The sequence below is a fragment of the Anabrus simplex genome, chromosome 5 (genome assembly GCF_040414725.1).
Source record: "Anabrus simplex isolate iqAnaSimp1 chromosome 5, ASM4041472v1, whole genome shotgun sequence".
NCBI classification, from domain to species: Eukaryota; Metazoa; Arthropoda; class Insecta; order Orthoptera; family Tettigoniidae; genus Anabrus; species Anabrus simplex.
In genome coordinates this window covers 74,553,043-74,578,391 of record NC_090269.1, presented here as the reverse complement: position 1 = coordinate 74,578,391, position 25,349 = coordinate 74,553,043, and the positions used below count along the sequence as shown (strand labels likewise).

The 25,349-nt window shown below is 40.8% G+C and overlaps 1 protein-coding gene across 1 annotated transcript in view; it reads left to right on the top strand.

Moving 5' to 3' along the window:
* Positions 1–2,466: 2,466 nt before the first annotated feature.
* The window catches only part of LOC136874362 (trypsin-1-like), a 43,160-nt gene continuing 20,277 nt past the window's right edge, over positions 2,467–25,349 (top strand). Inside the window, exons 1-5 of the mRNA XM_068227771.1 lie at positions 2,467–2,554; positions 11,057–11,139; positions 12,541–12,629; positions 22,019–22,157; positions 25,217–25,330. Of these exons, the coding sequence (XP_068083872.1) occupies positions 2,467–2,554; positions 11,057–11,139; positions 12,541–12,629; positions 22,019–22,157; positions 25,217–25,330 (513 nt within the window). The remainder of the gene's footprint in view (positions 2,555–11,056; positions 11,140–12,540; positions 12,630–22,018; positions 22,158–25,216; positions 25,331–25,349) is intronic.

The window sequence follows — 25,349 nt, the reverse complement described above, 5'->3', positions numbered from 1 at the left end:
TTAACACTTTGTTTAAAAGTGTCCTGTTTCACGAACACATTGCCAACATTTGTTACGAAACAATTGTTAAAGACAAATGAACACAGTTCAGTGAGATTTCTGAACGCGTTTGGCAGTGAGCGTCTTTTGTTTTTTTACAAAAAGCGCTCCTAGTGGTGTGATGAAATAGTATTTTGTCACACCGACGCATGGTTGACATTATTATAGGTTATGGTTAGCGGTGACCGATAAGACGTAAACATATCAAGTAAGAGGCAACAAAAGCGTTATGATGAATGCGAGTTTTTATTTCATTTAATTTTAATTTAAAATCATGCGAATGTGCTGAAAAAAATGAAAGAACGGACTGTTATATCACAACATTCGATATAGCCTACTCTTATATTCTTATCACCGGGAAAATGTGATAATTGATGTGTTTTGAATGGTTTTCGAGCGTTATTTTATTGCGGGGAAAATAATGTAATGCCTTGTTAATGCTGCAGTAGCAGCAGGAATTCTTTGCAGGATTCTACTCACTTTTTTCTTGCACTCGTGAACACAGTCGCCTACAATTACATGAAAAGTGTCTCAAGCATAATATCTAACAAGTAGAGGCCAGACCCTGTCCGCCTCTGTGGTGTAGCTGCCACCCCCGGAGACCCGGGGTCGATTCCCGGCTCTGCGACGAAATTTGAAAAGAGGCACGAGGGCTGGAACGGGGTCCACTCACCCTCGGGAGGTCAACAGGTGGGTTCGATTCCCACCTCAGCCATCCTGGAAGTGGTTTTTCGTAGTTTCCCACTTCCCCTCCTAAATTAAGGCCACGGCCGCTTCCTTCCCATCCCCCAGAAAGGCCCCTGTTCAGCATAGCAGGTGAGACTGCCTGGGCGAGGTACTGGCCATCCTTCCCAGTTGTCTAAAGCTCCAGGACACTGGAGGGTAAACAGATAAATAATAATAAGAAGACGACGATGATTAAATTAATATTTGAGGGAACGTTAAGATAAAAATTGGAACCAAAATATTACGCAAATTGCAGTACAGTTTATTTTCTACCTGAAATTAATATAGGCCTAAACGTTACTGCTGGATCTCTTTTTTATATATATTAATTTGAGGTAGAAAATAAAGTTCCACTGCAATTTGATCATTCATTTTACCTTCACATTCCCTGAAACAATGATTTCATTTGTATAAAGAAGGTGTATCTCCGGCGGGACTCGAACTCTCGTTGTCGCGGTTCGGAGACAAGTACGATGACCACTTGGTCACTGTCCCACTTGTTGGCGGCCGCAGCTGTCAAGTACATAGGTGTAGCATTAGAATCAGAGGATTCATACACTTTTTGGAAATTATTAGGTTGCAGACCTGACAAGTTTGAGTAAAATGTGTTCGCATTTTAGTGATCTATCACCCCATGTAGTCCGAAGCGGTTCCTGCCTCATGGTATTTATCATTACTGTTGGAAACTCTAACCTATTTTCAATATCGTCTAGTATCTTGTTCATTATGGCTTTGGTAATTAGAAATATATCTTCTGGCAACTCTAGAAAGTAGTTATTTCTTAGTATGGTCGTCCTTTGCCTTCTTCAGTTTATAAATAGTCTTCATACAGCAGTAAAGCTTCCAACTCACGTCTTCCACATGGCTCCATTTTGAAATTTTAGCAGTTGTTAAGAGGTTTAACACAGGGCTGCTGCCAGGTTAATTTAACACAAGTATTAACAATCTGTTACAGTTAACAATTCTTGGTGAGACCACCATTTTGTTAAATGATATGTTAAGTCTCCTTAACAGCAGAGTTAACACTTAACATTCGCTGAAGAAACCGGGCCTAAGAGTTTTCTGAAGACTTTCCTTTCTTGTTTTTCGATCATCTTTATTAGTGATTTACCACCAGATATAATAGTTTCAGATGCATGAAGTGCTTCTGTTTTAACTACTGTGTTATAATTTTGTCACCGAGCTCGATAGCTGCAGTCGCTTAAGTGCGGCCAGTATCCAGTATTCGGGAGATAGTGGGTTCGAACTCCCCTGTCGGCAGCCCTCAAGATGGTTTTCCGTTTCACACCAGGCAAATACTGGGGCTGTACCTTAATTAAGGCCACGGCCACTTCCTTCCCAGTCCTAGCCCTTTCCTGTCCCATCGTCGCCATAAGACCTATCTGTGTCGGTGCGATGTAAAGCCAATAGCAATAAAAAAGTAATATAATTTTGTCTTTATGATATAGTTCTTTTAAACTATCTGTTCCACGTAATTTTGTATGCCCCTTGAAGTTTTGTAGTTCTTTCTTTATTTGGTTGCTGATTTAATCCTGCTGGTTCAATACTTTCATCTAGATACTTAAATTTGTCCATATTATGATGATTAACGGTTGACTGTTGAAACGTGATCTAATCCCTTCCATATATAAGCGGTGATCAAATAGTTCCGTTCGACACCCGTACAGTCCTGAATCGTAACGCCAATCAGGCAAAATCGCCATGAGCATTGAGACACTCATTCCTCCGACGCACAAGGTTGAACATCCTCATATAGTAAAACATTGTGTCCTGCTGTGTGAAGAAGTCCGTAACCGCCAGCTGCACATTCTCGTCCGACAGGAAACGTTTACCCTACAAGACCTTATTATTATTATTATTATTATTATTATTATTATTATTATTATTATTATTATTATTATTATTATTATCATCATCATCATCATCATCTGTTTACCCTCCAGGTTCGGTTTTTCCCTCGGACGTAGCGAGGGATCCCACCTCTACCGCCTCTAAGGCAGTGTCCTGGAGCTTCAGACTCTTAGTCGGGGGATACAACTGGGGAGTATGACCAGTACCCCGCCCAGGCGGCCACACCTGCTATGCTGAACAGGGGCCTTGTGGAGGGATGGGAAGAATGGAAGGATAGGCAAGGAAGAGGGAAGGAAGCGGCCGTGGCCTTAAGTTAGGTACCATCCCGGCATTCGCCTGGAGGAGAAGTGGGAAACTACGGAAAACCACTTCCAGGATGGCTGAGGTGGGAATCGAACCCACCTCTACTCAGTTGACCTCCCGAGGCAGAGTGGACCCCGTTCCAGCCCTCGTACCACTTTTCAAATTTCGTGGCAGAGCCGGGAATCGAACCCGGGCCTCCGGGGGTGGCAGCTAATCACGCTAACCACTACACCACAGAGGCGGTCATTATTATTATTATTATTATTATTATTATTATTATTATTATTATTATTATAATTATTATAGATAGATTTATTTATCAACAGGAGGTTATTTTCCCAATTAAAGATTATTCAATAAAACATAATATACTACAAATACACCTTAAATAAATAAATAAATAAATAAATAAATAAATAAATAAATAAATAAATAAATAAATAAATACATCTCCTTAAATAACTGACATAATTAAACGACACCTAGTAACATTTACATATTTACATATCTTACAGATAGGGCCTTGCATTCGTGAGGTCATTAGGGCACGTCTGATTTTAGGCGGGGCTGAGTAAAAAAGGTCCACTGATTCACTCACCTCATTCAGTGATGTTCGTGCCCTCACAAGCCTTGAGTTAGCCCGAACCACAGTTCTCACTTTGGGCAGATGAAAAAATATACCTTTGCCTAGTATTGCGACGAGGAACATGTAATGGAATCAGCTCCATTATTGTTGAGCAATCCACTCTAGTCAGACACTTATAAAGAAAGAGGGCATTGGCACATCTGCGGCGTGAGTGCGATGTCCTCACGCTCATTGTCTCACATTAAGACTCGTAATCGGAAGAAGACGGAGAAATACCCAAACCCTTGTAGCTGATCCATTTCATGAACTTTATTTGGACTCTTTCCAAGTTTTGTATTAAATACTGCTGAGAAGTTAACCACACCTCGCAACAGTATTCTAACGATGGCCTGATTAGAGTGCAAAAACAAAGTTATTAGAGTTCTAGGAGAAACAAATTCGGCAGAGTTTCTTTTCAGAAATCCAAGTAATTTAAACCCTTTCCTAGAAATATTGTCTAAATATTTCTCGAAGGAAAGACCGTAGCAGTTTGAAAGTGTGACACCAAGATCATTTATTTCATTCACACGAGCTATTTGGAAATTGCATAACTGGTGAGGGTAATTTATTGGTTCCGTCTTACGTGAAAATGTAATTGCATTGCATTTTGAACTATCCAAACCAAGCAGCCACTTTTTATACCAGTTACTTAGGAGGTTTAAGTCAGACTGTAGTAACTTACAGTCCAACTCACTACTGATCACCTTAAAAATCTTTAGATCGTCAGCATAGAGAAGGCAATTACTGTGTTGTATAGGAGCTTCTTTTAATGTTGAAAAAAATTCTTAGCACTCAAAGTAGGGGTTCCAATACTATGAGAAACGTAAAATTAAGCAATTTCCTCAATTGTACCAAAAGTTGAAGAGCTAAAGGGCTCGGGAAACAAAAAAACAAATTTAGAAAATCACTTGCGGCCTAAATGCAGTTTCGGAAAAACGGCGTGAAATCGCTTTTTTCTTAGCTCGTTTTCATTTTTATTCAAATCCTAGCCAAATTACATAATTATTTCTGTAATGTGTTCTTTGGTTCAAAACTCTCATGAGTTTTTTGATTTTTGAAAAATATCTGCACCGAATGTAGATATAAGGGCTTAAGTGAAACCCTGCATTTACTCACATTAGCGCTCGTAGTGGTACTTAAGGTTAAGTGTAACAATACATTGACTCACATTAGCGCTCGTAGTGGTACTTAAGGTTAAGTGTAACAATACATTGACTCACATTAGCGCTCGTAGTGGTATGAAAAGGCAAGCTGTTAATCTAATCGGCCGGCTAAGGATGATTAAGGAAATTATTGTAATTTTTGGGAATAATAAAGAATGTATTCTTATACTTTATTATATTTTATTTACCTAAAATTCGTAGCTCATATACCTGGAATGCTTTCAACATTGAGTTGCTTGTCCGGTGGGCTAGAACTGTGGGTATTTTTAATGCTAGAATATCTCTTGTTTGTTCATGATACTGTATTTTTATTTCTTTTCTAAGATAAGAGGTCATATGTAGACGCTAGAACCATCGTATGCGAAATATGTCTTTTCTTCTCTCTTATTAGCTCATTTGAATCCTTCTTCTTTTAGAGTCTGTATCAGCAATTCCAATTTGCGATTTGGCGTTTCAATTCGGCAATTAACTTCCCCTGCAATTATAATGTTTGTTTCATTATTGGTGACGTGCTGGAAGGCTGATGATAATTTTTCCACGATGGCTTCTGAAGAGTCATTTGGGTGACACGCGTGCCTGGTGATGATGGTGATAATGAGGTAAGGAGAAGATGAAACCCGGTGTCGATACTTAATACTTCTCTATTATATCCTCTTCCAGTCAAGCCTATTCTTGTAATGTAGCGTCACATCAACATTACTACTGTGTTAAGGTGGCCAATACCAACTTTCAGTTCCTTAAAGCAGTGTGCTTTTGTAAAATAATTTCCCAATCTTTATGTTCATGTGTTGACTTATCAAAATATTCTTCTTGGTCATAAATACTTGCTACACTCTTCTTCACTTCCATTTGTTGCCTTCGGGGGAAAATTGCGGCATTATTGTGTCCCCGAAAATCGGGTCCGCAATTGATGGCGTCCAGTTTTGCGGCCGAATGCACTTCCTGATGTGCCGTTGAGGGTGCGCGCGTAGAATACATTCATGGTACATCCCACCTGTCACAAGAGGCAACTAAATGGGGGATCAGGAGCTCTCAGGATTTGTTTACGATTTTCCGCACATATACTGTATGAATGGCGTACCTCCCGGAAGGATAAAGCCACAACCTCGGATTTGGGCTCAAAATATCCATCATAGAAAGCTCTCAAACACCGTCTATTTCTGTAAGAATCGGATTCGCGTAAGTTCCCGAAAATCAATGTTAAACAAAAATAAAGTATTCTTGTTGGTGGGTGTGCGTGGGTTGGTGGTGGTCGTGGGGGGTAGCTTCCTCCTTTCCTTCTATTGGTCTTTTTAGCCAAAATGTTTAATAAATCACAACAGTTTTAACTTCGTCAAACAAGAGTGGAAAATTCTTTCGTATGATTCTTCATTTATACAACAGAAGTAAATTATTATATTACTACACTTTTGCCGGCGAGACCAAGGATTTACAGCGCACTATATTATTTTGTTACTTTCATTGACCTGTCCCGTTGTGACTATACATATGGATTTTTGAACCTTGGCAATATATAGAATTTTTTTATGTTTAAAAGACTTGAATCTATCCCATAAAGATTGCCGTATAATATACGGCAATTTTCAGAACGCAGTAAATCTGAAATGTACCTATAAATCATCTCCTCAATCTTAAAACAGTAAGGACGTAATCCTGGAGTTGCTACGGTTGGCAGAGAAGGATGCATAGGACATTGCGTTATTATACTACCTTACATGGCTCATTAAATCATTACCAGGGAGCATCATACCTGTTAGTACGTCGTTTACTGGAGGATGTGGAAAATAAACCAAACCATTGTGGCAACACTAATTAAAATGTTCATTTACCATTTCTGCAGGAAAATGTTGTGCTTGATTTAATAACCCAGCACTGAATAATAAACTGAATGCAAGTTTCATAACAGAGGACTTTTTGAAATATAGCCAGCTATCGGACTAACGTCCGCCTCCATAGGGTAACGGTTAGTGTTATTAGCTGCCGTCTTCAGGGACTCGGGTTCGATTCCCGGCACTGCAAGATATTTAAGAATGGCAGGAGGGCTGATATGTGGTTGAAATGGTACAAGCAGCGCACGTCCATTGGAGGTATGCATAGAAAGAGCTGTGCCACCTCAGGATGAGGACATGAGTTAACTTTACTTTATCGGACTAACATAGAAAGATCTGTATAGAAAACTTTCACAGAGTCCTCCATCGGGCTGGCATAGAAAGATCAGAGGAGAGAGCTTTCATAGACCGATCTACGGGCGAATACAGTTAACTATTTTAAGCAAGTAAAGGACTTAATGAAATCTGTATTTATATATAGGTATATAACTTGTGTGTCCGTATATTTTACCTTGCAACCATAACTATCCATCGCAGACCACTGGTGTTTGTGTGTGTGGTAGTAGCCTAGAGCAGACGTCATCAGCTCATCACGTAGATGCTCTAGGGAGCAGGTGTTACTTGCTCTGCCGTGGACGGCTGTCTGTTACGTGACAAGAGAGCAGCAGTCAGGCGGGTTGCATACCGTCGCCGTACTGTACTTCCCGCTCGGAAATGTTACCATATGAACAACGACTATAATAATAATAATAATAATAATAATAATTTGGAGCATGTATCATGTGAGACGAACAGGGCACAGATTACAGAGTATAACAGGACAAGAAAATTATTCGTTGACAAAGGAATATACAGCAGTGTGCAATATGTCCTGAATAAATACATTTTCACGATAAACTGAAGCTTTGGGACACGTACATTCACCGAAAGAAAATACAATTTGTGTGATTTGTACACATTCTTTGCACTCGCTTTATCGTACATTTCAATATTTGTATGGCATTTATGACTATGACACAAAAAAAGTATTAAGCACACGAACTAAAACATATCACACCGGGCGAGTTGGCCGTGCCCGTAGAGGCGCGCGGCTATGAGCTTGCATCCGGGAGATAGTAGGTTCGAATCCCACTATCGGCAGCCCTGAAGATGGTTTTCCGTGGTTTCCCATTTTCACACCAGGCAAATGCTTGGGCTGTACCTTAATTAAGGCCACGGCCGCTTCCTTCCAACTCCTAGGCCTTTCCTATCCCATCGTCGCCATAAGACCTATCTGTGTCGGTGCGACGTAAAGCCACTAGCAAAAAAAAAAACAAAAAAAATATCACTGGTGTACTCCTCCTTCACGGGACCTTTGGGCTCGTTTAGATAGTATTGTATGTTTGACACTATCGTTTGCGTACTGGCAAGTCGCAAAGCACATTTCTAGTTTTCATCGGTGAGCCGACTTCTGTGTCTCGATTTACAAATCTGCATTAATGAAAACATCTTTTGACATAAATAAGTTGATGCGAATATATTTAAAAAATATGTGCATTAAATTTGTCCAATCTAGGAAATCTCTCCCGTGGAAAACGAACATAAAATTCAGTCAAACTGTTTGTGTTTGCAAACTTACCTTTCATTTCAGTATCGTGCTGTAAGTCAATCAGCTCTAGCTGCAGTTCTGGTCTAACAGTTTGCACATCCATTGAGAAGGGCGTAGCGAACACCTGCAGATCATTTTCTAATGCCTGAATATCGTGAAACCTACTCTCAAATTCGTCATATAGTGACATTAAAACCTCTGTACTAATGTTTTACCGGAATAGTTTGGAGCTAGACACAACTCCGCAGTCAAAGTGGGAAAATGGGTTGTCTTTATTTTTGAACTGACTTTCCCACAGTAGTACTTTTCGCTCGAAAGCTTTAACACCATCAAAGAAGTGAATAATGATAAGATCTCTACCTTATAAGGAGGAATTAAGATCATTAAGGTGGCTGTGAGATCTTCAGTACTAGAAATGCCACGGTTCAATGTGCATTTTTCAGAAAGATAGCTATTTATTTCCTCAGAGCATAGAAACGATGTAAAACTTTTCCTCTACTTAACCACTGCACGTTGGAATAATACGGAATCGCACCTCACACGAGTTCACGCGTATCTTGTCGTTATCTAACCAGTCAAGAAAGATGTGTTAGACCTTTGCGCCACTGGCCTTCAGTACGCATTACGTCATGGACTTCCCCTACTTCTTCCCCTACTTGCTCGCTAAGCTGCTCTCCGAAGGCATTTTGCTCTCGATTGACGATGCCTAACCTAGAGTCTACCATCATGCATTACAGTCGTTGCGTGTCGGTAGCTGTGGTGATGTGGTATACATTGGGTTTTAAAGGGGCCAACTACATCTAAATATAGACGTGTGTGTTAGTCTATTTCACCTTGTAGCCACAAGTATCCATCGCCGACCACTGGTGTGTGTTTGCGGTAGTAGCCACGAGTCTCCGACCGTGCACTCTAGTGGTTGCGTGTCGGCAGCTGTAGTGGTGTGGGAGATGTGGAGGTAGAAAGTGGCTGACAATGCATAACAGAAAGTAGACTGTGTAGTCGTACATTTAACCTTGCAGCCACTACCCATCGCAGACCACTGTTGATTGTGTGTGATAGTAGCCTCGAGTCTCATATCGTACACTCTGGTGGTTGCATGTCAGTAGCTGTGGTGGTGTGGTATATATGGGGCTTGAAAGTGGCCAACTTCTTATACAAATAGACGTGTGTGTTGGTATATTTCACCTTGCAGCCACAACTATCAACCGCAGACCACTGGTTTTGTGCGTGGTAGTAGCCTCAAGTCTCCCATAGTGAACCATGGTTATTACACGTCGAAAGCTGTAGTGGTGTGGTGATGTGGAGGTTGAAAGTTGCTGACTATATATAAAAATAGTCGCGTGTGCCCGTATATTTCACCTTGGAGCCACAATACCCAATGCAGACCACTGGTGATTGTGTGTGGTAGTAGCCTCGAGTCTCTCATTGTCCACTATGGTGATTGCGTGTCGGTAGCTGTGGTGGTGTGGGAGATATGGGGGTTAAACAGACCGACTATATTTATATAAAAATAGACGCGTGTGTTCGTATATTTCACACTGGAGCCACAACTACCCATCGCAGACCACTGATGTTTGAGTGTGGCAGTAGTCTCAAGACTCCCTTCGTGCACGATAGGGGTTGTGTTTCTGTAGCTGTGGTGATGTGGGAGTTGTGTAGTTTGAAATTAGCCGACTATACATACACAGACGTGTGTGCGTGTCTGTATATTTCGCCTTTCAGCCACAACCACCCACTACAGGCCACGGGTGTTTGTGTGTGTGGTATTAGCCTCGATTATCTCAGCGTACACTATAGTGGTTGCGTGTCTGTAGCTGCGGTGGTTTGGGATGTGGGGCTTAATAGCGGCTGACGTCGTCATTAAATCTATTAAAATGAGTGAGAATGTAATGGAAGGATCGGAGTAAGAATGTATTCTAGAAGACTGTGATGTGTACTCCTTGGTTTTATATACCATCTTTGATTCATCTCGCAGGAGCATGGTGATCTCAGAACCGTAACAGCTGTGAGCTTGCATCCGGGAGATAGTAGGTTCGAATCCCACTATCGGCAGCCCTGAAGATGGTTTTCCGTGGTTTCCCATTTTCACACCAGGCAAATGCTGGGGCTGTACCTTCATTAAGGCCACGGCCGCTTCCTTCCAACTCCTACGCCTTTCCTATCCCATCGTCGCCATAAGACCTATCTGTGTCGGTGCGACGTAAAGCCCCTAGCAGAACCGTTTGCTGCTTGAGTACATCCGTCAGTATTTTCTGCAATTCTTGAATATAAAGCAGATAGGCCTACCTACTGAAACAGTTTCTTAACAACATCATTCAGACAGTAAAGCTAACCGGCAAAGGAAAAAGAAAGTACGTTTTTACACTAATAATTCCATTGATCTCAAATGATTTGTCATTTTGTTTCAATCGATTACAATTTAACGTGATAATAGCTATGACTATCATTAAGGCTCAGGTACAAATGTTACACTATTGGGGAGTTAATTTGAAGGATTCCTGTTTCACAAATTGTCAACTCTACGTTGCTTTCTCCCGTGTCGGGCAAGCAGAAAATGTGTTTGTGCATTCGCCAGAAAGGAAGATATCAAATGAAGCGTATAAGAGTGTATTTTCATGAAATGACTTACAATGTAAGATATTTATGAACACCAAAAAAAGAAAAACAGAAAAAAACAGAAAAAGATTTTTTTTCACGTCTTCAGTATTATATTGAGAAAACCGCACGGATGTACATGAACACCAAGCGAAGCGGGTTGTCATGAGCTAACAAATAATATTTTTCTAGTATTCTTGAGATGGGGACTTTTTCCATGTGTAATACGTTAGTATTGCGGTTTTCTCACAATTTTGAGTTACACGTTCACATTATGTATACAGTCTATAGGTACTGCTTTCACGCTTGTCTTCATTTCATGTCTGTTGTGCTCCAGGAGGCCAGATCCTTCCTCGCCCTCGCCTGGATGGGAAAATTGTAGGAGGGTCAGCAGCCTCCATTCGGGACTTTCCATACCAGGTATGAGATTATGATATTGATGAATGCTTCAAATTACATCATACTATAATACTTGGCCACTAATACAGCAAGTCTGCCAACCATTTTCTCTGTTCTTATTGACCGGAGCCTTTTCCTATTGTCTCCGATAGAGCTCGAATCGCATGTGATCACAGGGCTTCCACATTCAGTGAAAATAACGAAACTACAAAGTTAGGAAATGTCATGGCGACTATCGGATGTCTTCGTGACGTGAATAGCCTGTATTACGTACAGAAGGTGTGAAATTAACCGGTATTTTAGCTAGACCAGTGGTCTTGTCGCTAGATAATAATGTAACCAGTCCACAGCAGTGGTCTTGACGCATGGATATCCTTAGGTACCTTTGGTAAAACTAGGATAGATTTACAAGTGGATAAGTAGAAGCAGGTCAATGTTCTGAGGCACAATGAAGCCGTTAAGAAAAATCTGGAAGTTCTGAAACGGCTGACTGCGGTGACATGCTTTTTGGGAAAGAAAGAATTACCATTCTGTGGGCACAATGTGGCTAGTGAGTTCAGATATAGAGGACATTACACTGAACTAATTAAACTGTTAGCAGACTTTGATGAAAAGTTAGACAGTCGCTTTACAACAGCGAGTGTATTTACAGGACTTTCTCTATAGTTTAATATAAAAATCTGTACCGTAATGACCGCTGAAATAAAGATCCAGGTTCGGGAAGCTAAGCTCAACTGAGTAGAGAGGTTTCGATTCGCAGCTCAGCCATCCGCGAAGTGGTTTTCCATGGTTTCCCCCTTCTCCTCCAGGAAAATGCCGGGATGTTTCCTAACTTACGGCCACGGCCGTTTCCTTCCCTCTTCCCTGCCTATCTATTCCAATATTCCCATCCCTCATAAGCCCCCTGTTCAGCATAGCAAGTGAGGCTGCCTGGGCGATGTACTGGTCTTCCTCCCCTGTTGTATCCCCAACTCAAAGTTCACGTTCCGGGACACTGTCCTTGAGGCTGTAGAGGTGGGATCCCTCACTGAGTCCGCGGGAAAACCAATCCTGGAGGGTAAAAGGATTAAGAAAGAAAGAAAGAAAGAAAGAAAGAAAGAACGAAAGAAAGAAAGAAGGCAAGACAGACAGACAGACAGACAGACAGACAGACAGACAGACAGACAGACAGACAGACAGACAGACAGACAGACAGACAGACAGACAGACAGACAGACAGACAGACAGACATAATAATTATTTCAGTTTGAATGTTTTAAAAGTTAACACAGATTACTGCAAAATACTGCACGAAAATAAGTATTAATGAAAAGTATATGATTGAATTCAATGATTGGAGCATATTTGTTCATCACAACTAAATGCTGTGTTATGGTGGACATTATTTACCATTGGTGTCTAATACAGCATTTACTATTACAGTTGTCGCTCCAGCTACGAGGTCGTCACATCTGTGGAGCTGCTATCATCAGTGAGAACTGGGCGCTAACTGCTGCTCACTGTGTCGCAAAGTGAGTATCAGTAGAGGTGGTTATTATTCGTTAATATAAAACTAAGTCATAAATATTTCAAATTTACTGGGTTTATAATATAAATAAATATGTGTTGCACCGTTGCCATCGAGAGAGTTAAATTCTTCCATCTCGTTGCGGAATTGTGTTATGATTGTAGCAGTGGTCCATTGTAGCAAGCCAATCCTTGTATTATATGCAAGTGAATTTTCCAAAAACAAACACCGCCTCAACCCTCCCCCACCCTCACCCCTCCCTGGTCGTCCAATGTTATAATTGCCTCCAGCTACACCACACAGCTGCGACGTACACCAATTCCACCAGGTGCAATAGGTGTGGTGGCTCCCATCGCCACACTGATTGTAAGGTGCCTCGTGACCAGGCGAGGTGTGTGAACTGTGAGGGGAAACATGCGGCCTCATTCCCAGGGTGCCCTTTCATCAAGAAGGCCATACGGTCTCATTACAAGAACGCCAGGCACCTCCGCAAACCAAGCTCTCCACCACCACATTTCAACAGCTTTACTCCCCATCTTCCTCAACCCAGTAATAACAACCCTGCACTACTCTATCTTCTTCTCAACCTTCTTTCTTCTCACCTTACTCATCTCCCAGCCATGCCTCCCCGACAACTTATTGTCCCCTAGTCACCCCATCAAGAAAAATCGCCTTGCCCTCACTACTTGCCTTCTTCTTCTTGCAATTTACAATACATCAACATCTACCATCTCCCACCTTGCCAACTAGCACTAGCTAAATTTGATTACTAACAGCGCAGCGATGAGGGGTTTTCTTTTCTGACAGGTGAACTTGTTTCGCCTCGACAGAGCCGATTTTTCCCCGCTAGTGTATCGTGCTGGTGCTGATGTGATTTTTCACACTTCGCTGAAACAGATGAGTAGAGTGGCCTAGTGTCGCCACGGGACTCCCACCTACGTGCTATCAAAAAACAAAAAAAAAAACAAAAACACAGTACCCGTTTCTATAAAAGAGCTTCCAAATACCAATTATCAAGACTATAACATCTTCAGTTTCTGAGATATATGTATCCTCGTAAAAATAATTCATCTCCGTTTTCATTCCCCTCCTACCAAGTTAATTACCCCACCAAATGCGTGTTTCTTCTTTTTTTTTACGGAGGTTCTATATAACAGTTTTCACGTTTGTAACATCTTTAGATTTTTTGGTATGTATATACATTCTCATACAAATCATTCAACTAATTCCTCAATTCCTCATCCCCTCCCCCGTTAAGTTTTTTTCCGAAAACCAAAGAATACGTGTTTCCTGATTTATAAAGGAGATTCCATATACCAATTTTCACGTCTGTAACATGTTAAGCTTTTGAGATATACTGTAGATACGCTAATTTTAAAATTTCATCCCCCTTTTCAGTTCCCCTTAAGTGGATTTTTCGAAAAAAATATTTGTCTTTACTTTTACAGGAAACTCCAAATACCGGTTTTCAAATCTGTAATATGTTACGAACCTGAAATAATCTATATATATAAAAAGTAACTTGTCCTGACTGACTGACTGACTGACTGACTGACTGACTGACTGACTGACTGACTGACTGACTGACTGACTGACTGACTGACTGACTGACTGATTGACTGACTGACTGACTGACTGACTGATACATCATCGCCGAGCCAAAACTACTGGACATAATGAAATGAAATTTTGAGGATACATTTATATTACAATGTAGGTGCTCGCTAAGCGAGGTTATTTGGATATTCCGTCGAAGGGGGTTAAAAGGGGGGTGAAATTTTAAAATGAGTGTATCTATATCTCAAAACTTTAAAAGTTTACAGATGTAAAAATTGGCGTTTAGAATCTTCTTTAAAAATAAAGAAACCCGTATTTTTTTTTTGTTTTCGGAAAATCCTAATAGGAGGGGAGAAAAAGGCTGAAAAATGGGTTGAATGCCTTTAATGAGGCTACTTATATTTCAGAAACTGAAGATATTACAGACCTGAAAATTGGTATTTGAGATCTCCTTTAAAAATGAAGGAACACGTATTTTATTGTTTTTGAAAATGTTAAAAGTTTACAGATGTAAAAATTGGTATTTATAATCTCCTTTAAAAATAAAGAAACACGTATTTTTATGTTTTCGGCAAATCCCAATAGGAGGGGTGGAAAAGGGGTTGAATGTCTTTATTGAGGATACTTATATCTTAGAAACTGGAGATATTACAGACCTGAAAATTAGTATTTGGGATCCCCTTTAAGGATCAAGAAACACGTATTTTTGGTTTTTGGAATATCCAAGTAATGGGGGTGAAAAGGGGGTTGAATTTTTAAAATGAGTGTATCTATATCTCAAAACTTTAAAAGTTTCCAGATGTAAAAATTAATACTTAGAATCTCCTTTAAAAATAAAGGAACACGTATTTTTTGTTTTCTATAAATCCCAATAGGAGGGGTGAAAAAGTGTGAATAAGGGGTTGAATGCCTTATGTCTCAGAAACTGAAGATAATACAGACCTGAAAACTGGTATATGGGATCTCCTTCAAAAATAAAGAAACACGTTTTTTGTTTTGTTTTTGGAAAATCCAATTAATGGGGCGAGTTTTAGAAAGACTATATCTACAATATACCTCAGAAACGTAAAATGTTACAGACGTAAAAGCTGGCATTTGGATACTCTTGTTAAAGTAAAGAAACATAGGTGATTTGTTTTTGGAAACCCCACGTAAGGGGAACTAGAAAGGGGGTGAAATTTTAAAATGAGAATTTCTACAGTATATCTCAAAACCTTAACATGTTACGGAAATGAAAAATGGTATTTTTATCTCTAAAAGAAACATGTATTTTTAGTTTTCGGAAAAACCACTTGGGTGGGGGGTAAAAGTGACTGAAAATGGGGTTGAATTCTTTTAATTAGGATACTGATATCTCAAAAACTGAAGATGTTACAGAAGTGAAATTAGGTATTTGGAATCTGCTTTGAAAGTAAAGAAACATGTATTCTCGGAAAATCCAATGAAGGTGGGGGGGGGGGAGGTGAAAAATTGAAAAATTAATTAAATTAATTGTATGAGGATACTAGCTTACATCTAATAAAACTAACGTTATTACAGACGTGAAAATTGGTATTTAGATCTCCTTTAAAAACAAAGAAAAATGCGTTTTGGGAGGCGGGGAATCATCTTTGGGGCGGGAGTGAAAATGTGTTGAATTCCTGTCATGAGGACACATATCTCAAAAGGTGAAGATGCTAGAGTCGTGAAAATTTTTTTAGAAGATCATTTACTATAAAGAAAGAAGTGTTTTTTGCTGGAAAATTCACTTAAGGGCGGGTGGGGGAGTGTGAAAGAAACTGAAAAAAATGTGAATTATTTTTATAGGGATACTTATATCTCAAAACTGAAGATAACAGACGTGAACATTGGTATTTGGAATCTCCTTTAAACTTAAAGAAACACGCCTTCTCTTCTGGGAGAGGGGGGAATCAACTTAACGGCGGTGGGGTGAAAAAGGAGGTGAGACCAATTGATTTTACTGCTCATAATGTACTTACAAAGGAGCCTCCGTGGCTCAGGTGGCAGCGCGCCGGCCTCTCACCGCTGAGTTCCGTGGTTCAAATCTCGGTCACTCCATGTGAGATTTGTGCTGGACAAAGCGAAGGCGAGACAGGATTTTATCCGGGTAGTCCGGTTTTCGCCGTCATCATTCATTCCAGCAACACTCTCCAATATCATTTAATTTCATTTGTCATTCATTAATCATTGTCCCAGAGGAGTGCGACAGGCTTCGGCAGCCGGCATAATTCCTATCCTCACCACTAGATGGCGGCTTTATTTATTCCATTCCTGACCCGGTCGAATGACTGGAAACAGGCTATGGATTTTCAATGTAGTTATTCTGATCATAAAGCAACCATTTTTAATCTTTCCTAGGTTCGTTTTCAAGAGCCATCTTTTCCTTTGGAGAACGTTCTTAGATTACAGTAGATTCTCCTGGCATATAAATAAAAATTTAAACATATTTGAAATAAACGGTAGGAATGAGATTGACCGTGCAATTGTTCACCTCTATAATTAGGTCCTGAACGCTGAAAGGCATAACAGTCTATAATGATAATGTATGTATAATTAGGTCAATAATGCACGGAAGTATGTCATTCGTATCTCCAGAAATCCCGCGCAGTTGCCTACGCGCGACAGTGGTGCTGGTCACATTGTTAGTAATGACAATGGCAGCAGATGTAATTTACCGCCAAGTAGCAGTCTTTCATCTTGCTGTGGGGTCCAGAACATCAATAATAATAATAATAATAATAATAATAATAATAATAATAATAATAATAATAATAATAATAATAATAATAATAATAATAATGTTCTGGACCGTCGTCAAGCTGTGCGGAACGCGCTGGAAACGCGTCCTGGAAGGGTAATGACTACGAATGCAGGCCGGCCGCGAGTTCAGTACCGCCAAGGCACCCAAGACGACACCACGCTGGATCTCCTCAAGTTTTTGATCCATATTAAAAATGCTTATATGAAAAAATGGCAAATATTTAGGGACCCAACTGACCGGGTGATTACCTGGACCTAGCCCGGGAAGTACGAAATCAATTGCTGCAAAGGAAGATAAAAAACGGGAGGAACATTGCCGTAATTTCTCAGAAAACGAGTCACATCGCGAATTTTGGCGGATTCTCTCAGAAAACCAGTCAGATCGCGAATTTCGGCGGATTATATATAAAACGTTAAGCATTCAATAATAAATTTCAGTATAATACCGTAGCGAAGCACGGGTATCTTGCTAGTTTGCACATATAGTGTTTTTAAAAATTCACCCTGTTTGTCATTCCTGTTCACCCCCTACTCATCGGATTATCCAAAAACACAAAAATACGTGTTTCTTTATTTTTAAAGGGGATTCCAAATTTCAATTTTCATATCTGTAAAATCTTCAGAGATATAAGTCTCCTCTTTAAAGGTGTTTAATACATTCTCCACCTTTTCACCCCCCTTAATGGCATTTTCCGAAAACAAAAAAAAACGTGTTTCTTTATTTTTAAAGGAGATTCGTAACGCTAACTTTTACGTCTGTAAACTTTTAAGTTTTTGAGATATAGATATCCTCATTTTTAAAATTCACCCCGCTTTTCACCCCCTTAGCGACGGAATATCCAAAAATCCTCAGCGAGCACCTACATGTTAATATGAATTTATCCCTAAAATTTCATTTCTTTATGTCCAGTAGTTTTGGCTCGGCGATGATGAATCAGTCAGTCAGTCAGTCAGTCAGTCAGTTAGTCAGTCAGTCAGTCAGTCAGTCAGGACAAGTTTCTTTATATATATAGATAATCTGAATGAAGATAGTACTGCTACCACTCATGCCGAATATTTTCATCTTCACGTGCATTACTCGCTCACTTGGCTGGTTAACGAGTGGCACAGCAAGTAATCCTGGTCCTTGTCACCTAACGAGGTCCGAATAAAAGATTCTAGCCACTCTTCCTTATACACTTTAGTGATCATGCTGTTGTTAAATAGAAATCTTAAAGAACTCGATGGACTACAAGCATTTATTTATCTATCCTATGACTTTTAGTGCCGGGAGTGTCCGAGGAAATTTTCGGTTCACCTGGTGAAGGTCTTTCTTTTTGACTCCCGTGGACGACTTGCGTGTATGGATGTCGAATGTTCATGATAATGAGGTAGGGAGAGTGTGAAACTTGGTGCCGGCACATAGCCTAATCCTATCGATTAACATCAAGGTTTATCTTGCATCCGGTAGATAGTAGGTTCGAATCCCACTATCGGCAATTCTGAAGATGGTTTTCAGTTGTTTCCCATTTTCACACCAGACAAATGCTGGGGCTGTACCTTGATTAAGGTCACGGCCGCTTCCTTACAACTCCTAGGCCTTTCCTTTTTTGCTAGTTGGTTTACGTCGCATCGACACAGATAGGTCTTATGGCGACGATGGGACAGGAAAGGGCTAGGAGTGGGAAGGAAACGGCCGTGGTCTTAATTAAGGTACATCCCCAGCATTTGGCTCGTGTGAAAATGGGAAACCACGGAAAACCATCTTCAGGGGCTGCCGACAGTGGGGTTCGAAACAACTACCTCCCGAATACTGGATACTGGCCGCACTTAATCAACTGCGGCTTTCGAGATATCGAGGCCTTTCCTATCCCATCGTCGCCATTAGACCTATCTGTGTCGGTGCGACGTAAAGCAACTAGCAAAAGAAATATCAAGGTTTCTGCTGAAGGCTTATTGTCTCCATCCGACGGAGGAATCACTCTATATGAACATTGCGGAGAGGTTTGGAATTGAATTTAGGCTTTTTACACGTAGCCTAGTGATTAGAAATGTATATTACCACCTCTCCTACCCTGCCAGCCAACATTCGGATGATGAATATTTTCCACCAACTGGACTCGAACCGGCTAATTACGGTGTAGACTTGACGCCTTAACGATCATGGCCACCAGGTAGTCCGGACTGCAAGCAGCAGTTGTTGTTATGAACCACTGAAGCAGGGCCTCTCAGGGTGCATGGACTGTGCACGGTGCATAACTTCGCTTGGTTGACCAGAGTGCAGACCCCCCATTCCTCGATTTGGAGCAATAGCGCTTACTCACTCTTTCCTCACGCCTGTCTTGCTCGCTCCCCGTAGCGCTCCAAATCCGAGCTGAGTTGCGCCGAGCTTAGCCGAGTAGCCCAGAGACAAGCGTTGGTCCGAGACAAGCCGAGCGCGACCGATGCACAGTGCACGAAGCTCTTGCGCCTCGATTTGCACGCGTGAGATTTTGGGCGTTTGAGAGACCCTGCGCTGAAGGATTCTGAAATATTGCAACGCTCACTCCTCGTCGAGACATGTAAACGTCATTATCGCGATAATAACGACCGAGATGGCGGAGTTGTGGGGAGGTTGGGGGAGGTTGGGGGAGGTGACAATACTGGCATAGTAGCGACGCTGGGGACGGGTCGGTGAGTAAAACGACCGTCGCGGCGATTTGTTGAGACTCGCTACTGGAAGAAGCTGGAAGCTGATAAACAATGAAGAGAACAATGTATACACACGATGTATTTAAGTTATTTCCGATAATTAGAGCCGACACTGGGCTAACGATAGAAAACAGACTCCTGCTGTAAAATTGACTATCCGACCGATACTCGAGTATGCCCGTCCTATTTGGGACACTGCAGCTAAGTCGCACCTGTTAACAGGCACCCAGTGTTTTGAAGCGAACAACGACCTGCAATAACGGTATCAGCTCCCCACCATCCATAGCAGGATTCGCAACACAGCTGCGAAATTATATGACGCGCTCATTAAGAGCAAAAATTCGCTGATCACGAACATAGGTAACTATGACACCGTAGGTCTTCGATACCGAATACATAAGGATATTTTCCTTTAACCCCACTCCATTAAGGGGTGCAGACCATATCCTGGTCAGAGTGATTTAAATTTCACAGTTCCACAAAGTATCAACACAAATGACGTCTTTAGATAGAATTACATTATGAAATAGCACTCAATGCCCAAATTGGATCGACGGGCTAAAATTCCTCACTGGTACCGGGACTTCTCGGTACCGATGAGAATTGTGGCTACCAGTCAATTTAGAGCGAGTCAGTGTTACGAGATGTTAGCGAATCCGTGACTAATGAGAGTGAGTCCGTCAGACGGCTACGCGCGGTGTTTAACGAGTCTTGCAAGTTGTGAACTGAACTGTTCTGCAATGACACTGTGCTGTGGAGGCCGTCCTGGAGTTCAGGAGTTCGACGCATCGAATTTGTAAATACTCTAACTGTAAATAGTAACTGAATAAATACATTGGATTGTAAAATACGCTACCTTTCGGAGTAGTAATTTTTAGTTTCAAGGTCCTTATAATCCGACAACTTTGGCTCAGGAAGGCAGAATTTTAACCATTTAAACCTCTCGGCCTGGCTGGAGCCAGAGCCTTAAATTCATTTCACCTTTCCTACAACCCTTTGTCAAAACTAGTTGTCCTCCAATTCCAATAGTATAAGGTTTAGGTTGCTTAGAGGAGTCCTCATTTTCTCACCTTTCATGGCCCTTCCATTTTTTACCGATATCTACATTCTTCGAATCATTGGACTTTTCAAAGAGATTTCTAGTTAGGAGTGACTCCAGTATTGAAGGTGTATTTTGCTATAGCACGAACTCGTGTTGCCGTTTTGCCGTGCTGCCCACCCCATGCAGTTCCCTCCTCGGCCACGGGAAACGAATGCTCTGCTCACTATGCATTGCTCTTACATCTACTGCACCATTTATTCTTATGATTACTTTGACTTTTGAAATGATACCACAAAAATATTGTCGCTCCTTCATAACATTAATTTAAGCAGTTGTTGGAGCTCGGATCAATCAACGGTAAACCGGACGCATCATTTTCATTTTCAGTAAACTTCCGAAGAGGTGGCATTCGTGAGCTCGTTTACTGACTAGGGACTAGATATGGATGGCCAATCTTCTAATGAATTACGGACTTTACACGTAAAAGAACTCCTGCGAGACACAACGGCCGCATGTAGACGACTCCGAAAACCGTAAGTGTATTTAGATGCCGTACACCCGAAGACATAATAATCTATTCTAATCAAATAGCTTGACTGAGGAAATTATAATGAATACCCCCACCATGGTGTTACAGCCCTGACTGACCTTGGCCTTCCAACTTACTGCTGCTCAACTTGAAGGCCTGCAGATTACTTGGCGACACGAGGTCAGTGCAACGAATACTCTCGGCCGTTACTCTTAAATTTCTAGATCTCGGCCACTAGTTCACCGTTAGATAGCTCGTCAGTTATTCTCTGATAGGCTGAGTGGTCATCGAACCAGCGCTCAAATCAGGGCAATCACTCTTGACCAAGCGGGGAATCAAACCCGGGGCTTGCGGATAAGAGGCAGGCATGCTACCCCTAGACTGCAGAGGTGGCAAAAGTTCATATATACATTAACTTAACCTCCTGAGGCCTGGTGTCCTTTTAAAAGGACACTGTTTAAAAACGGAATATCCCGTAAAAGGAACATTTTGAAAATAAAATAAATAAAAATTAACCTTTTGTTGGTGTTCCTTTTTTTTTTTTTTTTGGGGGGGGGGGAATTCATTTACCTTGGTGTGATATGCTTCTCACTTCAGTGTCTCCCACCGAGACACCGTTAAGGAAGTATACACCTTTATGATATTTGACCAAAAGGGAAATGTTCTGGGCATCAGGAGGTTAAAACAAAGATATAACTTTCCAGTTGCGTCTAACCCTGAGAATCAAGTCAGATTTTTTCCTTATTTTAATTTCTCGAAACTAAATTTCAAAATAATTTATGAGTTAAGCAAGTTACATGAGCTATGTCTCTCTGAATTGTACTTTACATTTCAGAAACCCTGCAAGCCGTCTCAGTCTCCGTGCCGGTACAACAGTTCGTGGCAGTGGTGGTACCGTACATCAAGCAAGTTCTGTCCTCGCCCATCCTGACTTCAACCCATCAACTATCGACTACGACTTCGCGCTCATCAGAGTAAGTGTTGTGTTAGTAAACATTACTGCATGCACGTAAGGCTTCGTCCACAAGGAAACATAGGACCTTGCACTACCCTTAGTCCCGCACTGAACTGCAAAACGACACCGGACTTTTCACTGATCTTGGTACCAAGGTACGTACCAACCCGAACACCACTCTTACAAATTGATTTTCCATTTCCTTAGCCTACCATCCAGCACCAAATTTTGTTCTGAGTTTGGAGACAGTCTTGTCAAGTCTTGAATAACGGTGAATAATGATAAATGAATTAATTCTGACTAGGATGTGATAGAATGTAGTAATTATTATTACCGTGAAACCACAGAAATCTGTCGAATGTTGTCTTAAATCATGACACACATGATGAAATTCTTCGCTTTGCTATCTTTATTGGTTCAATAAATGATATCCAAAATGACCACAATTGGAAGTAGGTACATATAGGGGTTTTCTTTGTAATTATCATACGCACGACTTAATTTCCAGATAAAAAAATATTGCCGAATATGTAGTGAAGTTCAGAAGAGTGATTTTATATCACCTATTACTGATCTTGTGTGAACTTCTGCTCCAGCTGGGGATCGAAATCTGCAACACTCAAAAGCCAGGTCTCCACAAAATTCCATTCACCAAAGTTACCATGGACAATTTACCATGAATCTGCAGCTACCGTACTAGAAATTACAATTCATTATACTAGAAGTTCTAATTACCATATCAGAAGTTCCAGTCCAGTCCATGGGAAGTAATGGTAATAACCTGGTTCCTTGATTCTTGTCAATCAACTGAGTCGCATCCCAACTAGCGGCGAGAATAATAATTTTTTCCCGCTGTCGAAGCCTCTCGCACTCCTCTGAGGCGATGATTAATGACTGGCAGATGAAATGATATTATACTAGGGAGTATTGCTGGAATGTAAGATGACATGGAAAACCGGAGTACCCTGCGGAAACCTGTCGCGCCTCCACTTTGTCCAGCACAAATCTCACATGGAGTGACCGTGATTTGAACCACGAAACCCAGCGGTGAGAAGTGGGCGCACTGCCATCTGAGCCACCAAAGGTCCATACTGTACAATATACAGTATACTATAACACAAAAGCGTCGTTCTGTCTGTAAAATTTTAAATATTAACCTGATATTTTATTTTTATACTGGAGAGGGCAAATAATAGCCTATGTACATTACAGAATCACGAGAAAACGGATAGTGGGATTTTCATGAAACTTGGTATTTAAGTTTTTGATAAAGGCCGGTAGTATCTTAGCTGCTGTATAAGTTATTAAAATTAACAGGAGGGCTTCAGAGGGAGCTTAGAGGTAAAACTCGATGTACCTCTCTTAAGGTTGGTTTTACAGAAAAACTATACATGACCAAATTCATTTAGAATATTTTATTAAATATTACCGAAAGAGTAAAAAATAAGGAAAATCAACGTTAGTTACCTGAAAATTAAAATTCTAGAGCCGATAATGAACTCTATGGAAAGTTGAAATGGAGTTCATCCTGGCACAGTGTTATAAGATTTGTACATTTTGAATGTTAACCTGATACTTGACTTTTATACCAGAAGGAAGAGATCAAATGCATAAAAGGTGAACCAAAACAGGGCCAAAAGGGAGCCTGGAAATGGGCACATGGGAGGGAGATACTGTCCAGTTACGTGCTTCAGAAGCTCAACAGCAACATGAGGGGTCGACAAACGTGTAATCCTGCACTTGTTAAGTGATTGCCCCGTTAACAACAGGTATAAAGGCCACCACACACAGAAAGCTAAGCTAAACTACGATATGCTACGCAACTAAACTGAAAAGAAAAAAAGAAAAAAAAAAGCTCAACTTAAGTTACATGGAATGGCACACACTGACTGCTATGCTAAGCTACGCTAACTTTAAGCGATGCCAAGCTAAATTTTACAGATCGCCAGGGAGGCGATTTTCATTGCACGATCACTTTTTTGCCCGGCATCTAGCAAACAGTCGCGTCATGTGTACAGCCCTGCACGGATGCGGATATCCGCGGATTTATTCGAGTTAAATATTTACAATATCCGCGGAAAATATTTTGTATACCCTCACAGGGCTCTAGGGTTTGATTCCCGGGAGGGTAGGGAATTTTAACCATAATTGGTTAATTACGCTGGCACGGGGACTAGGTGTATGCGCCGTCTTCATCGTCATTTCATCCTCAATACGACTCGCAGGTCGCCTACGGGAGTCAAATCAGTAGACGTGCACCAGGCCTCTCCGAAGGCCACACGCCATTTTTTCTAATACATTGCGTGTAATATACTCTAGTTAAATATTTACAGTATCCGCGGATATCCATTCGCGGATGCGGATAATATTTTGTATATCCGCGCAGGGCTATAGGCTCATGTGTGTTGTTTTCGTGAATGACCTCAGTTCAATAGCTATTATATTGCTTAATTGTTTCTGTGTTTTGTAATTATAATGGAAAGCAGACGAAAGGAAGAAACACTGCCTGAAGATATATAAAAATATACCTGTCTATCAAATTATTAAAGATAACCACAAAGACACCTGTTGGCTATAAATAATTGAAACTCTGGAAATTGATGTACGTATTATTTATTGCTCTTATATACATTTTTACCCTACGTTCAATAATATGGATACTTCATTTACGTTAATATCATCCTCAGTAATAGAGGGAAGTTCATGAAACTGTTCCTGATTTAGACGAAAATAATGTTTAATTCATCATTTCCATGCAATGTTTAAATCAAATGATTGAATTCACCATGAATTATTCTCCTTCCAACTTCACGTATATAGAATTTTCTCCTCTTTCTGTTTTTCTTCATCTTCCACGACAGAGGCTAATTAAAAAGCCTCTTGTTCAATTAATCCGCCATCTTTAAGCGGCTGCCTAGCAGAACCTCGCTTAGCTTTTTACTCATGACATAGCACAACATGGCTTGGCTTTAGTTAGCATAGAGTAGCTTATCTTAGCTTTCTGTGTGTGCGGTGGCCGTAACAGTTGGATTAAAGGTTTAATTCAAGACAAATAACTTTCTCCATTTCCAATTCTAGGTAGCTTCTCCATTCCGGTTTGGACCAAACGTCAGAGCTGTCGCCTTACCCTCTCAGAATGAGGTCATTCCTGGCGGGACCAAAACTGTCGTCACTGGCTGGGGAGCCACTTCGGTAAGTAAATTAAAATATT